At 37.0% G+C, this 15,977-nt stretch overlaps 1 protein-coding gene across 3 annotated transcripts in view; it reads left to right on the plus strand.

The window, feature by feature from the left end:
• Nucleotides 1-15,977, plus strand: part of DOCK11 (dedicator of cytokinesis 11) — a 243,510-nt gene that overhangs the window by 77,574 nt on the left and 149,959 nt on the right. For all 3 annotated transcript variants that reach the window (XR_474957.3, XM_001364195.3, XM_007507772.3), the window contains exons 6-9: nt 2,111-2,206; nt 13,362-13,496; nt 14,416-14,593; nt 14,982-15,061. Coding sequence is in view for 2 of the 3 variants with exons in the window: in XM_001364195.3 (XP_001364232.1) it covers nt 2,111-2,206; nt 13,362-13,496; nt 14,416-14,593; nt 14,982-15,061 (489 nt within the window). In the remaining variant the exon portion in view is untranslated. The remainder of the gene's footprint in view (nt 1-2,110; nt 2,207-13,361; nt 13,497-14,415; nt 14,594-14,981; nt 15,062-15,977) is intronic.

Below are 15,977 nucleotides of genomic sequence, written 5' to 3' on the forward strand. Positions count from 1 at the left end.
GAGCCAGGCTTTCACTCATCCAACAAAGTAGTCCAGGAGTCAAGAGTCCAAGTTGAAGCCAAGCTCCAAGCCCATGATCCAAGCCACAGTCTCAAGTGAAACTCCTTTGAAGATTCTCCCCAGTCAGAGGACTATCTCCAGAAAACAACTTTTTCAGACTATCTTCTCAAAGACAATTACTGAGGGAGTTCGGAGCTTGCTCTTATGGTGACTTTTTGTCCCTGCCCCTCTTTACAAGAGCCAATAACAGTTTCCAAATTATCTAGCACTGCCTAGGGGGGAGTATCTGTGGGATCGATTTCTCACCTTCTGAAGCTTAAGTTCTCACTTTCTGAAGGTTTAATTCTCATCTAAGGGTGTGCATTTTCTAAAATTCACCTTCTGGAGAGGTGAATACTCATCCTGGCTGATTGAGTTTCTGAGGCTATGAATTCAGGAAGTGGTTTGTGAGCTCCTCCACCTAGTTCAAGCTTGTGTTGATTCAATCAAAAGGTAGACAAAAGAGAGTTAATCCTGTCTTCACAATCTAGTGAGGTACTTAAATTAGTTTTAACTCAGGATAGACAATAGAGTAAAGAATTCTCTTTCACAATCTGCCTCTCCCACCCCCCCCATCTTTTGGGAGATTAGTCTCCCCAATGGATCATTTTAAAATACAATAGTTAAAGATAAGAGGGAAATAAAAGAGATAGAGCAAACCAGTGTTTGCTAGGCACATTGACAATAAGCCAATTAGGAGGCAATCCCCTGTGGCATACAAGTTTACATTCAAAATACTTGTGTTCAACCCCCCCTCCAAGTTCAATCAGTTATACTCCAAAAGTTCATGTTGGATCTCCTGATGCTATAGAGGTTTCTTCAGGCATTTTCATGTTGTCTTCTTCAAACAGTTCATTTTATGGTTTCAAGGAGTTAGAAAGCTTTTTTTCCTGAAAATTTTGGATTTTTTTGACAATTACACAACATAGGAAGTAAAGGAGTAGGAAGAGTCTAAAATGACTCCAAGGTTGTCAACCTTAATGACTAAAAAGAATAATTATGCTACCCTCAACAGTGAGTTTAGAAGAAGGTGGGCAGATAATGTTTTGGACATGTTGAGTCTGAGATGTTTCTGGAACATCACAGTTGGAGTTTGGCAAAAGATTAAGGCTAGGTTTGGGAGTCCTCTCCATAAAGGTACTAATTGCATCTATGGGATCAGAGTGGTCTTCTATGTTTAGAGGATAATGGGGGCAGAAAATAATCCATCACATGAGATTCTATACATAAAGTACTAAACAGACCCTAAAATACCATCTACATGGGCATTTCTGTGAATCATTGTCGATCATCCCACAAAGGCATCTGAGAAATCATCAGACTAGAAGAAACTCAAACTTTTTTGTGACTAGATTTTCAATCAATCAAGGTTTTTAAGTGTAAAAAAACTGTTGTGATAAAATCTCTGGTTAAGGTGCAAAGAAAATGGGAAAGAGGAAAGGGCACATAGATTTATAAGTGTCTACTGTATGCCAAGTATTTTACAAATATGGCTTTATTGTATTCTCACAACAACCTTGGGAAGTAGGTGCTATTATTATTCTAGTTTAACAGAAGAAGAAACTGAGGCAGACAATTTTAAGTTTCTTGCCCAGAGTCAGGTGGCCAGTACATGTCTGAGGTTGAATTTGAACTCGGCTCTTGCTGATACCAGGCTCAGTGTACTATCCACACTGCTACCTAGCTGATGGTACTGACCTCCTATGTTTCATCTATTTTTTTCTGAACATAAGATGCCTGTGCTGAGCTGTACACACCTCAGGCCGGTCCCTTTTTTGCCAACTCCCACAACTCCACTTACAAGGTTCATAAAATGGTGGGATCACATATCTGGAACTGGAAGGACCCTCCAAGGCCATGTGTTTCTATAACATTTAGAACTACTGATTATTGGCATGTTGGAGAATCCCAGACTTCAGCTGCCAACATCGATCTCTAGGTAGAAAACACAGCTTTATGTGTAATTTGAAAATGTGAAATATAATGGAACCTGACACAAAGTTTTGCATATTTAAGATGCTTCGCAAATGTATTTAATGAATATTTTACTGATATTTTTTCTTTGTTTTAGGATTCCTCTTCATTATGTTCGCAGAAGGGTGGAATGATTAAACAGGGCTGGTTGTTTAAAGCTAATGTAAATAGTACCATCACTGTGACCATGAAGGTAGGAATTTGTGATGTCATGTACATAGATATAACTGGCCTGTTTTATAGGATCCCATTTTGCATTGACCTCAGTGGTATGTTTGAAGAAGAAACAGAAGAAATAGATCTTCTTCCCCTGGCATGTGGATCTTGGTCAGTGTTTTGCATTTTGAGATTATAAACATAAAAATAACTTCTAAAGGACAATTAATTGTATCATCTGAGTCAGTAAATTTAAAGGGAAGACAGTTTAATGAAGAGAGTGGACTCTGAGAAAAAGGATTTTGATGATTATTATGATAAGGAAGAAAAATGAAATGAACATATCCACAAGGACCTCTGATATGAGGCATTGTGTGAGAATTGTCATATGACACATTAAGTGCCAGGGTAGTGTTTTTTTTTATTTTATTTTTTAATTTTTTTCCATGGTTACATGATTCATGTTCTCTCCCTCCCTTTTTCCCTCCCCCTCCCTCCCAATTGAGTTGACAAGCAATTCCATTGGGTTATATATATGTATTATTATTATTATTATTATTACTAAAATCCTATTTCCATATTTTTCATTTTTGTAATAATGTGATCTTTTGAAACCCAAACCCCAAATCTTATGCCCATTTAAATAAGTGATAAATCATATGTTTTCATCTGCATTCCTATTCCAACAGTTCTTTCTCTGGAGGTAGATAGCATTCTTCATAAATCCCTCAGAATTGTCTTGGATCATTGTATTGCTATTAGTAGCAAAGGCTATCACATTTGATTGTCCCACAATATTGCAGTTACTGTGTACGATATTCTCCTAGTTTTGCTTATTTCACTCTGCCTCAGTTCATGTAGATCCTTCCAGTTCTTATAGAAATAATCTGGTTCATCTTTCCTTATAGCACAACAGTATACCATCACATTCCACAATTTGTTCAGCCATCCCCCAGTTGAGGGACAACTACTCATTTTCTAATTTTTTTGCCACCACAAAAAGTGCAGCTATAAATATTTTTGTACAAATAAAAGCTTTTCCATTTTTTTTATCTCTTTGGGATACAAACCTAGTAGTGGTACTACTGGATCATGTAATAATTAAAATGGTTGAAGGCCATAAACTGTAGTGAGTTAAAATAGTGGAAGAATTAAATTGTTGTAGATAAAAGAGTGGATGAGTAAATTGTGACCGCAGAAAATTTGTTTTCACTACAGTATCTTAAATCAATATATAAGGTGGTCGCCAGGGAAACATTCCCAATTATGAATATACCCAAGTCAACTGGGTTTTATAGAGAATTTAATTAATTAATACAATGAGGAATTAAAGAAAGAGTGAAAGAGAGAAAAAGAAAGGAATAAGTATGAAGGGCCTTAAGCCAACATGGCCTAGACCTGCGTCTTAAGAGAGAGATCAGTCAGTCCTTAATCACTCACCACAAGATCTGTCCAAGCAAGGATTCAGAGGGACAGAGTCTCCTCAGAGGGAGTTCCAGCTAGAGTCAGCTTCCTTCAGACTGTCTTTAGAGACTCTTCTTCTCAACAGCCTCCTTAGAGACTGTATCATTTTTAAGAGCCTGTCATCTCCTTATATAGGGAATTTTCTCCTATGTCACCTCCTCTAAGTGCTTCCATCTACCAATCACAGTAGGCGTTTTTCAGAAGACAGGCCATTCTTAGTCCACACCTAAGAAGGTATAAATTTTTGAGTAATTCACACCAGGAAAGCTCTGAGTAAGTTTCTCAGCTCTTTGTTCCTTGTAAATTCACAAGTTGCTTGACCTTTATAGGTACTTATCTTAAGAACTTTTTGCCTTATTATAAGTATGGGTTTAAGTACTTTTCATTGTTCAGAAAAGAGTTTACAACTTTATCTTCCTCTAGGGCAGACTTAAGCAGGTGAAGTAGAGTTCTCACATTCTTGATCTAAGTAGAGTTCACTGCCCAAATGGGGAATGGTCTTAATCCAATCTTATGAAGTAGGGTCTGGGAATTTTTAAGATTCACAATCAAAGGATATGCATTCTTTTAAAGCCCTTTGGACATAATTCCAAATTGCCTTCCAGTATGGTTGGATCAATTCTCAACTCCACCAGCAATGCATTAGTGTCCCAATTTTAAGGGCCAAAGTAGTTTTGAGGAAAAAGGAAACTTTGATCTGTGGTGATCAGAGAAGGCTTCCTAGAGGGAGGAGTCTTAAAAGAATGGTGCAATTTTCATAGGTAGATATAGTGGTAGAGTTTCTTCAAGGAGAAGGAATAGTTTTGCTCTGAACTGTCTATTGTAAAGATTAAAATAGTCTATTTTTTACACTATCAGCTCTCAGTCTGCAGGTGGAGATAATGCTTCCTCGTTGACTTTTCAGAATGGTCATCGTGTCATTTAGAATTCCTAAGTTCATAGGTGTTTGTCTTTACGTAATTGTCTAAATTGTTCTCCTGGTACTGCTCAATTGCCTTTGCATCAGATCAGATAAGTCTCCCCAGGTTTCTCCAAAAGCATCCCCTTCATCATTTGCTAATGTACCGTATTAACCCAAAACTTGTTTTTAGATGCTAGCATGTTCCATGTATTATCTGGGGCATACATCTACCCAGAAGATGCACAACTCACTTGAGCCAACAGAGTCCATATCCCTCACTTGGTTTTTGCCTAGATTAGTCACCTGGGCCCAGTATAATAATGTGAGATGGAGAGAGATTTTTCCCCTTTTTGAGGGGAATGGTGGTAGGAAGAGAAGCATCAAAACCAAATATTGTCCTTAAAGTGCTCAAGAATAGTAAAAGAGGGAACTTGGTGTACAAACTGTCCGGGTCAAGGACCATCATCTTTCCATTGTCCATGGAACCAAGTGATTGAGAAGTGCTTATTTTCAGTATGTATCAGCTCATTTTCATCCTTTGGTTCATCAACATACCATATTCTTTCATAGAATCTAAAGGGATGAAACTTGTGTAAGCTGAAGGGTCATTTCCTGGGTTGTAGTTTTTAGTTCCTTCCCTATATGTCATTCACACTGTGACTTAGATAACTGCTAGTCATGTCACTGCCAAGTCTGTACTGAGTGTATGGTATCACATCCAAAACAAAGACATATGAGGTATGATCCTGGCCTATTGGTTGCTTGCAGTCTAGTTGAGAAAATAAGCTATAGATACATAACAGAATAGCAAGTTCATTCATACAAAGTAGTTCTAAATAAGCAGTATTGTGTTGGTTATACTTTGGACAGGAAGATAGAAAGGAAGGCGTCCTTAGGAGAGTTGAGGGGTATAATAGTTAAAATTAGTTTCTCTACTAAAAGTGTTATATTTTTAGAGGTTTATTAAAGATTATTAGAAATCAAGGAAATAAGAAAATACAAAATAAGAAAAGCATGTGTCTAGGGCTGAACAGCCCAGCCACTTACTCTACATCTTGAGAGACGTTAGAAGCAGAAGCAGAGAGCGCAAGTAGGCGGTACAGTCAGTTTAAATACCCATTTTGTACTCGGCCCAGGTGGGGATCTCAGGTGAGATTTTAGGGCATTCTGGGAAGTTCCAAGAACTTCTGGGGATTGAAGTCTGGGGTTCAAATCTCCATTTTTACAGGGGGCATAGGGAGCAAAGGCTAGAAGGCAGAAATACTGCCTCAGGGTATATTGGGCAGAATAGATGAATAGGAGATTACTTCTCTGTAGTGATATTGGGAAGTAGAAGGGAGGATGGGCCACATTGTGGAGAATCTTGGATGTCAGTGGGGTTCAGATGGCACTTTCTAGGTAGTAGGAAACTACTGAAGGATCTAGAAACAAATAGTCACTTTTTAAAAACATTTACTCTCTTAGTAACAATTCTATGCAAATGGAGTTAAGCAACTTAGCCTGGATCATAGAGCTCTAGATAGTGTCTGAGGCCATATTTTAACATAGATCTTCTTGACTCCAGGCCTGGTGTTCTACCCACTATGCCCCTCAAGTAGTAACATTTGAAAGAGATATTAAAAAGATAGTATTACATTCTAGTCTTGAAGACAGGAAAGTCTGAGTTTGAATCCACCTTTCTCACTGCTTGTGTCACCAGAAACAAGTCACCTATCTCTGATCTCAATTTCCTCATCTCTTTAATGGGAATAATAACACCTGTAGTAAGTACCTGATAGGGTTGTTGTAAAGCTTAAATGACAATGCATATAAGGCACTTGAGAGATGGAGAGAGAGAAGTGGGAAGAAGGGAAGAAAGGAGGAATGGAAATTATGTATATTATATGTATATACATATATATCTGTGTATATATAAAAGGAAAAAAACAGGCAGCCTTGGTATTCATGCAGGATTGGAGAACCTGGGACCCCTGGAGTACATCCTTAAATAAAAGGTGGGATGTGGAGAATGATCCAGCAAAGGAGACTTGGGGAGTAGTCAAATTGGGAGGAAGTAGGGATTAGTGAAGAGTTGGGCTTTCTCTTGAAAAACTCCCTAGCCACCACATTTGATAATGTTATTTAAGAAGAACTTACAGTTTTAATGGGTCAGCTGAGTGGCACAGTAGATTAAGTACCAGAACTGGAGTCAGGAAGAGCTGAGTTAAAATACAGCCACCAACACTTACTAGCTTATCTGGGCAAGCCACTTCACCCTGTTTGCCTCAGTTTTCTCATCTGTCAGATGAGCTGAAGAAGGAAATGGCAAACCACTCCAATGTCTTTGCCAAAAAGTTCCCAAATGGAGGCGCAAAGAGTTGGAAACAACTGAAATGACCCAACAAAATGGCTTAATCTACATTTCTCTTCATTTATTTGTCTGTCAGTCTGTCTATCTGTCTCTTAATGAAATGTAAGCTTCTAAGGGTAGGATGGAATAACAGTTGATATCCCTGTAAAATGCTCTATTTGAGAAATGGATGACTTAGCAAGTTACTCAACTTGAGGGTAGATGTTAGAGAGTTTCATAGTAGAATGGAGACTTAGTGACCAAGCATAATTAATCTCCAAACTAGCTCTATGATAAGTCAATTCAGTTTAACATGCATTTATAAAGTGTCTGCTTTGTACCAGGTGCTGTGCTATGTTTTGGTGCTAAAAAGACAAAAAAGGAAAGCAATCTCTAGTTTCAAAGAGCTTAGACTGTAATCTAGAGTTTGCTTCCTCATCATTTCTTTTCCTGCCTTTGTTCCCCTTAAGTTCTTTTGTTGCTTCTCTCATTTCTACTTTGCCTCCTGGCTATGAGCTTGGAATCTGTATCCTTAAGATGCCTCAGTCATCTCCCAGAAGCACTGACATCTGAGCACAGGAATTGCAGTTCTGCCACCAGTCGGCATATCCACATCCTCATGTTCCAGCATATATACTCAGAGTTTCTCGTATTAAATGGTTAAGATTCTTCTTTGAGAATTTTGGACCATTACTCAGGACTGCACTGATTACATTCTCCTCCTTTCTCTATCTTGTGAATCCGTTCAGCATCACATTGTCTTCCATACTTGGATTCATTGTATCTTATCCTATCAACAATCAAATTACCAGTGTCAAAAATGAAGAAGGCGAAGTCTCCTCCAATGAAGAAATTAAATGAATCATTAGAAGCTGTTTTGCCCAGTTATATTACAATCAATCTTATAATCTATAGGAAGCGGATGTATACAGCTACAAAAATATAAATTACCCAGATTTACAAAAGAGGAAATAGAATACTTAAGTAATCCCATCTCAGAAAAAGAAATTGAACAAATGAGCAATGAACTCCCTAAGAAAAAATCCCCAAGGCCAGATAGATATACAAGTGAATCATATCAAACATTTAAAGAACAATTAATTCCAATACGATAGAAACTATTTGGCAAAATAAGCAAAGGAGTCCTACCAGATTCTTTTTATGACACAAATATGGTGCTGATACCTAAGGCAGAAAGACCAAAAGCAGAGAAGAAAATTACAGACCAATGTCCTTAATGGGCATTGATGTAAAAATCTTAAATAAAATGCTAGCAAAGAGACTATAGAAATATTTCACAGGTATTCTTTACTATGACCAGGTGGGATTTATACCAGGAATGTAAGGCTGGTTTAATATTAGGAAAACTATCAGCATAATTGACCACATCAATACCAAACTAAGAGAAATCACATGATTATCTCAATAGATTGAGAAAAAGCCTTCAACAAAATACAATACCCATTCCTAATTTAAAAACTCTAGAAAGCATAGAAATAAAATGGCCTTTTCTTAGAATAATGAGTAGTATCTATCTACAACTATCAGCAATTATTATTTGCAATGGGGACAAGTTAGAAGCCTTCCCAGTAAGATCAGGAGTGAATTAAGGATGCCCATTATCACCTCTATTATTTACTATTCCACTAGAAATGTTGACTTTAATGATAAATGAGGAAAAAGAAATTAAAGGAGTTAAAATAGTCAATGAAGAAAAAAATGATCATTCATTGAGGATGATATGATGGTATATGATGATATGGGACAATTCTGAGAGACTTAATGACAATGCTATCTACCTCCAGAGTAAGAACTGTTGGAGTTGGAATGCAGATCAAACAAAGCATACATTTTTCCTTTAACTTTATTGGGGATTTTGTTTTTTTATATGAGTATTCTCTTATAGAAATTAACAATATGGAGATAGGTTTTGTATGATAATACATGTATAATTGATTGAATTGCTTACCATCTCTGGGAGGGGAAAGGGAAGGGAGAGAGGGAGATAAGTTCAATCATGTAACTAAGGAAAACTTATGTGGAAATTTGTTATTACATTTAATTTTTTTAAAAAAAGGATTAGTGAAATGCAAATTAAAACAACTTTGAGGTACCACCTCACACTTATAAGATTGCCCAATATGGCTTAAAAGGAAAATGATAAGTGTTGAAGGAATGTGGCAAAATTGGGACACCAGTGCATGCTGGTGGAGTTGTGAACTGATCCAACCATTCTGGAGGACAATTTGGAAGTATGCCCAAAGGGCTATAAAAATGCATACTTTCTGATTCAGTAATAGCACCACTGGGCCTATATTCCAAAGAGATAAAAACAATGGAAACAGACCTGTTTGTACAAAAATATTTATAGCTGTTCTTTTTGTGGTGGCAAAGAATTAGAAACTAAAGGGATGTCCCTCAATTGGGGAATGGCTGAACAAAGTGTGGTCTATGATGGTGATGGAATAGTATTGTGCTGTAAGGAAGGATGAACAGGATGATTTCAGAAAGAGCTGGAAATACCCATATGAACTGATGCAGAATGAAATAAGCAGAACCAAGATAACATTATACACAGTAACTGCAATATTGGGGAATGATCAAATGTGATAGACTTCGCTACCAGCAGCAATACAATGATCCAGGATATTTCTGAGGACTTATGAAAAAGAATCCTATCCACCTCCAGAGAAAGAACTGTTGAGGTAGAAATGTAGATGAAAGCACATGATTTATCACTTGTTTATTTGGGAATATGTTTTGGTTTTATAAGATTATTTGCTCACAAAAATGAATACTATATAAATAAAAATAAAATTTAAATTAAAAAGATTTATGATGAAAAAATAAATTAAAGTCATAAAAAGAAACACATTCTTTATTCAACTTAATGCAATGAAAAATATTCAGTAAAGAAAATAGGAACAAAACATATAGACCTAAATGGAAACGTAAGTAACTTTCTGAGTAATGAGTGAATTAAAGAACAAATAATAGAAGCTATAATTACATTGACCAAGACGATAAAAAAGAAAACTTATTAAAATATACTTGTGTGTTTCATCTAAAACAATCCAAATAAGACAATTTGTTTTTGATATCACCCAAGGAGATATGAACTAAACATACAGTTTAAAAGACTAGAACATAAAGCAATTAACAATCCTAAAACAAGTATCAAACAAGAAACCTTAAGAACTAGAAAGACTCAGGAGGCAGCTGGGTGGCTCAGTGGATTGAGAGTCAGGCCTAGAGATGGGAGGTCCTGGGTTCAAATCTGGATGCAAACACTTCCCAGCTATGTGACCCTGGGCAAGTCACTTAACCCCCATTGCCTAGCCCTTACCACTCTTCTGCCTTGGAGCCAAGGAAAGGGTTGAAAGGGAAAAAAAAGAACTAGAAAGAACCAGATCAGTTGAAAAGGACTGAGTATTTGAAGAGATCGAGAAGCCTCCTGTAGGATGAAGGAAAACCAACAGGCCTTTCTTTCACTTCTCTTTGGGCCCAGTCATTAAATGTCACCTTGATTCCAGTTCTTATTGGCTTGTCTTTATAAACCCAAGTGATCTTTGGTTCCTTCCATTTGGTGTAGAATAAAATATGAAGTATTCATGTTCTGAAGAATCCAATCCCAGTGGCCCTTACTTAAAATTAAAAGCAGCATATACATTCATCATCACTCCTTCATATGGTCATCATTTATATAACTAGCCTTGTTACCAAAATTGAAAGAAAGTGAAGTAACTCTCTGCCCTCAGTATCAGCCTCATAGACACCTCAGTAAACATTTGCCAATGTATATCCTTATTTCTCCTTTCCTTTCTTGTCAAAGGACAGAGATTCCTTTTTCTTTCAGAGAAAGCTTAAAAGTTTTCCACTAGACATAAGACCAAAATAACAGCCACATCGGATGAGCAGCACTCCCAGATGCCATAACACTATTCTGTTGCAAGAAGTGATTTCTTCTCATTTCAACCCTTCAGTTTCTGCTGTTAGAATGATGTGCTTTGCTAATATTGGAAGTGGTAATTGCTGCTGCTGCTAAATGTGCTTTCAGTTGTGAAGCAGTGATGTGAGGAGAACACTGAGCAGATTCTTCATTTGATCCTGATTCTCAGAATGTTTCACTTCCTGCTTTCCCTTTCTTTGTTGTTAGCCTCTTGCAAATAGTATGGTTTTTTTCTGTAGATTCTCTAGAATTCAGTCTTAGATTTCTTTTCACAATCATTTATCCTACTCATCAGTAGCATTGGCTTTAATAATCAGTCTTAGCTTTGTTCATCATGTCTTTTCACTGTCTTTTAAAACTTCCAGATTTGCAGATGGCATAAATTGAGCCAATGTTACTACTAGGTCTGTGCCCCAAAGAGATCAAAGAAAGAGGAAGAGTACCCCCATATGGACAGAAATATTGATAGCAGTTTTTTCCACTGTGGTGGCAAAAAATTAGAAACTGAGGTTGTGCACTTATCATTTGGAGAATGGCTGAAGAAATTATGGACTATAAATGAACTTTAAGAAATGATGAAGGGGATAATTTCATAGAAGCCTAGGAAACCTAAGTTAAGTGAGCAGAGTCACAAGAACAATTTATATAATAACAACTATATCGTAAAATCAGGCAACTTTGAAAGACTTAGAAATTCTAACCAACACAGTGACCAACTACAATTCCAGAGGCCACATGATTAGACATGATAACTATCTCTCGATAGAAAGGTGAAGGACTCAGGGTACTGATTGAGGTGCATTTTTTGGACATGGCAAAGATGGGAATTTGTGGATTTTTTTTACTATATATGTTTGTAACAGGAGTTTTGTTGTTGGTTTTTTTTTTTTTTGCTTTCTCAGTGGGAGTGGGGCAGGGTAGGGAGAGTGAAAGGGAATTAATTCAGACTTGAAAATAAAAGAAAATTGAATTTAAAAAAAAAAGAAAAAATACTATTTAACATTTTGGATAAATGAGAGTGAGGATCCAAAAAAAAGAGCTAACATACTGGAACGATTGGCAAAATCTAATGAACTGAAATTTTGTAAAAGCAATTTAAGTCTTATATTTCACTTTTTTAAAAAATCAATCCCCAAAGTATAAAATGAGGTAGGTATGTCTAGACAGAAGCTTTATAAAAATATATAGTGGCTAGCAAACTCCAATTGAATCACTAGTGTGATGTGGCAGCCAAAAAGTGGCATAGTATCTAGAACAAGAGTTCTAGGTGATAGATACACTGTCCTCTTCCCTGACTTCCTCAGACCACATTTGGAGGATTGTTCAGATCCAGGCATCACATAAAAAATTCACACTGATAAATTAGAACCCACCAAGAGGAGGATAATGAGGTTTGCAAAAGTCTTCAAGTTAAGAAACCAGCATGATGTCAGTGTTGTATTTAGAGTAAGGCAAACCTGGGTTTGCATCCATCCCCTGATATGTGACTCTGAATGGGCACAGTGCTTTACTTTCATGTACCTCAGTTTCTCCACTTGTAAAATAACAGTTTTCTATATTCTGTACATTATGGTCTCATTCTGAGTCTTAAACAAGATCATCCAGTTAAGCCAGGCACTTCAGGTTCAGACAAAAAACCAAAATGCTCCAATTGTCCTTGCCCTAAAGGAGCTTACATTCTGCTGGGAGGAAATGGCATGTAGGAGTATATGTGTGAGTACAGGAAAATATATTCAGAGTAAATACAAAATAATTTCAGGGTGGGGTGCTAGAGGAATCAGGAAAGCCTCCTTGTATGATTTGGGTTTCTGAACTATGCTTTGATGGATGATGAGGCCATTGATGCCTTAGAGTGGTGCTGAGTAAGGACTTGGAATGAGGATAGATGTTCCAGGTGCTATGGAAGTAGAATAGCCTTAATATTGAAGGGTGATGGAGAGAGAAGAGAAAGGATTACTCCAAAGTTACCTGGATATTGGTAACTGGATGAACGGTGACACCTTTGACAGAAATAGGGGAGTTAGCCAAGGTGGAGGATTTAGGTTAAAAGAGAATGAGTTCTCTTTGGAGCATGTTGAGTATATAAAGTGGTTTTTTTTGCAAACCTCAAAGTTTATAAAATGGGAGTTATGGTCATCATAATTTGAATTATCATTAAGCACCCACAGAGTGCTATACCAAGTAAAACTATGGAAGTAAGAAAAGCTAGAGGTTCCCATTGTCCCAGTGACAGCCAAGAAGCCATCTCTCAACTGCTTCTTATACCCCTACCAAAGAATAGGATATCTGTAAATGAAAAAAAAAACCCACATGGGAATGAGTGCTCTGGCATTGGGAAGAATCAAGTTCATTTCTTTTGAGGTGTTTGCTTAACTGTGGGCAAATTACAAAAAGGAGATAATTATAATCCTGTTAACCATCCAGGTATGTCTGTCGATTGTCAAGATAAGTAATGTCTGAAAGCCTTTTCAGATTCTCAGATCAAAGGAATGTTCCAGATACAGTGCTTCTGGGACTAATGTATTATTGGTCCTCTTCTCTTTTTACAGGTATTCAAGAGAAGGTATTTTTACTTAACTCACCTTCCTGATGGTTCATATATTCTGAATTCCTATAAAGATGAGAAGAATTCAAAGGAATCTAAAGGTTGCATCTACTTGGATGCTTGCATTGATGTTGTTCAGGTAGGCATGGGATCATAGGAAATCTTTACAACATAGGAACTAGGACAGGTTGGGGGAATAGCAATGGCAAGAGTGTTATGAATTTGGAGCAAAAAGAACCATTATCAGATTTGAGATCTGTTAAGCTGTGTGATCTCAGGCAAAGCCCTTTACCCCTTTGGGCCTTACCTTCCTTTTCTGTAAAATAGAATTTAGATTAGATAATCTCTAATGGCATGACTTGTCATGCTTGACAGACAAGAGGATTCAGATTCCTTTCAGTGAATATATGTGTTGTCTTCTAGTGTGCCATCTAATATCCAAATTTGTAAGATTAATTTGAGGAGAAATTTTGGGATGAGATTAACCTTTTCCACATAATACATAATACACATCATTGGTTCAGAGCCAAGGATAAGACTTCAGAGGTGATCTGGTCCAATTGAGGCAATTGAGGCTTAGAGCATGACAGTGACTTGCCCAAGATCACAGAGTTTATATTCAAAAGCAATGCATTAAAGCTGTTTTCTAATTTAGGGCTCTTGCCACTGCCCTGCACTGCTTCTACATTTGAGTTGGGCCACTTTTAGGTTTGTTGTTCAGCATTACCTTAGAAAATTTAACAGTTATGCAAGTAACATAAAGTAAAGCATTTGTTTATTGTAGACCAGCAGTCTCTCCCTGCTCTAAAACGGGAGATTGTCCAAGAAGTGAAGTGTCTTCTTCCTTTATTCCAAGAGTATTTATTGAGCACCTCTTCTGGGCTCATCACTATGCTAGGTGCTGAGAAAGGTGACCAGTAAATATAAGAGCATGGGCTTTAACCTCAATAAATTTTCGTTCTAGCTGGAAGATGGATTAATTGAGCAAAGACACAAATAATTATGTACTCAAGAAAGCAACTCTGCTAACTGGCTGTTATCTTGTTTTTAACTATTAGTGTCCCAAAATGCGGCGTCATGCCTTCGAGCTGAAGATGTTAGATAAGTATAGCCATTATCTGGCTGCAGAAACTGAGCAGGACATGGAGGAATGGCTTACAACGCTAAGAAAAATTATTCAGATCAATACAGACAGTTCGGGGCAGGAGAAGAAAGAGCCAGTGGAATCTATACAAGGTTGGCCTTTTTGAGTGATCCATTAGCAAGGTCATGTCTTCTCTGAGCATTTGAAATGTCCTTTTCTCTGGATAAACACACCACATATTGACCCTTTCCTTAGTCAAAGGTGATTATGGAGGTTGAGGATTTAAACAGAAATATAAGTCAGTGTTACAGCTATTCTGACATGGGAAATACAAGCACTCTTGAAATTGGACACTTAGGATGAGAAATTCATGGCAGATTTTCAAGAGTCCATTTATGTTTTCCATTGCTCTCATAATTAAAAAGCTTAGCAATAAATCTGGGCATGGGAGAAGGAGAAATGGTTGGGTCTTTCCCCCCGAGGTGATTAGTAATACATAGTTCATATGGTTTGGAACATCTGCTTTTAATGAATTTACAGAAGATGAAACTAGCAGCCAAGGAAAACCAGAGAACATCATGGAGAGCTTGGAGAGGAGTATGCACCCTGAGCTGATGAAGGTAATCTTTTTTCTTACAGTGATTTAACTTAAACAGAAAGAATCAAGGAGAAACTGTTACAAGTGTCAGCACTATCTCCCATTGGGCAATATTGTTCTTAGCCATAAAGGGCCATTTAGTTGGACTTCCTGTTCCCCATAAGGTGGCACTTTGGGCGATTTCAGTCATTTACTTACAGTGCTTACGGAGAACCCCTAATAAGCACTGAAGTTCTTTGTGAAGTGACCCTTTTAATGTGGTAGATGTTCTACTACACTTCCTCTCCATAGTATAATCTGACTGAGGTTCAATCAGTGATTTCATATTAATACATGTTTTTCATATTCCATAAATAAATAAATATATGTGGAATCATTTCAAGTATGAAATCTGGGATGTGGACCACATTGTAAATATATGAATGAATATATATAATATATAGACATCTATATGTAGAGACATACACACAATATATACACATACACATACATATACATATATATATATATATATATATATATATATATATATATATATGCCTGGACCTGGGTGGATTTCACTGGTATGGGGAGCTCTCTCAAAGCAGATTGGAATTAGGGCCTTGGAGAGCTATCTAGAATACTGAGGGTTTATGGATTATGCCTAGAATTATACAGATGGTATGTGTCAAAGTCAGGCTCAAACAGGTATTCTTGACTCAAAATCTAGTGCTAGCTTCTTCATGCCATTCTACCTCTCGTGTGAACACTAATGTAGTCAAATTTGGGTTTTAAGATGAGTTGATAAATACCATTTTGGAAAGGGTTGAGACCATTTCATTTCAATTCATTTCTTAGTGAAAGAATAGAGCACTATTACAGAATATAGTGGAACTTTATTCAAAGCTTGTGATCTAGTAATGCCTCTAAAACTTTATTGAATCTTATTGCTCTTTTTA

Source organism: Monodelphis domestica, chromosome X, assembly GCF_027887165.1.
Source record: "Monodelphis domestica isolate mMonDom1 chromosome X, mMonDom1.pri, whole genome shotgun sequence".
In the NCBI taxonomy this organism is placed as follows: Eukaryota; Metazoa; Chordata; class Mammalia; order Didelphimorphia; family Didelphidae; genus Monodelphis; species Monodelphis domestica.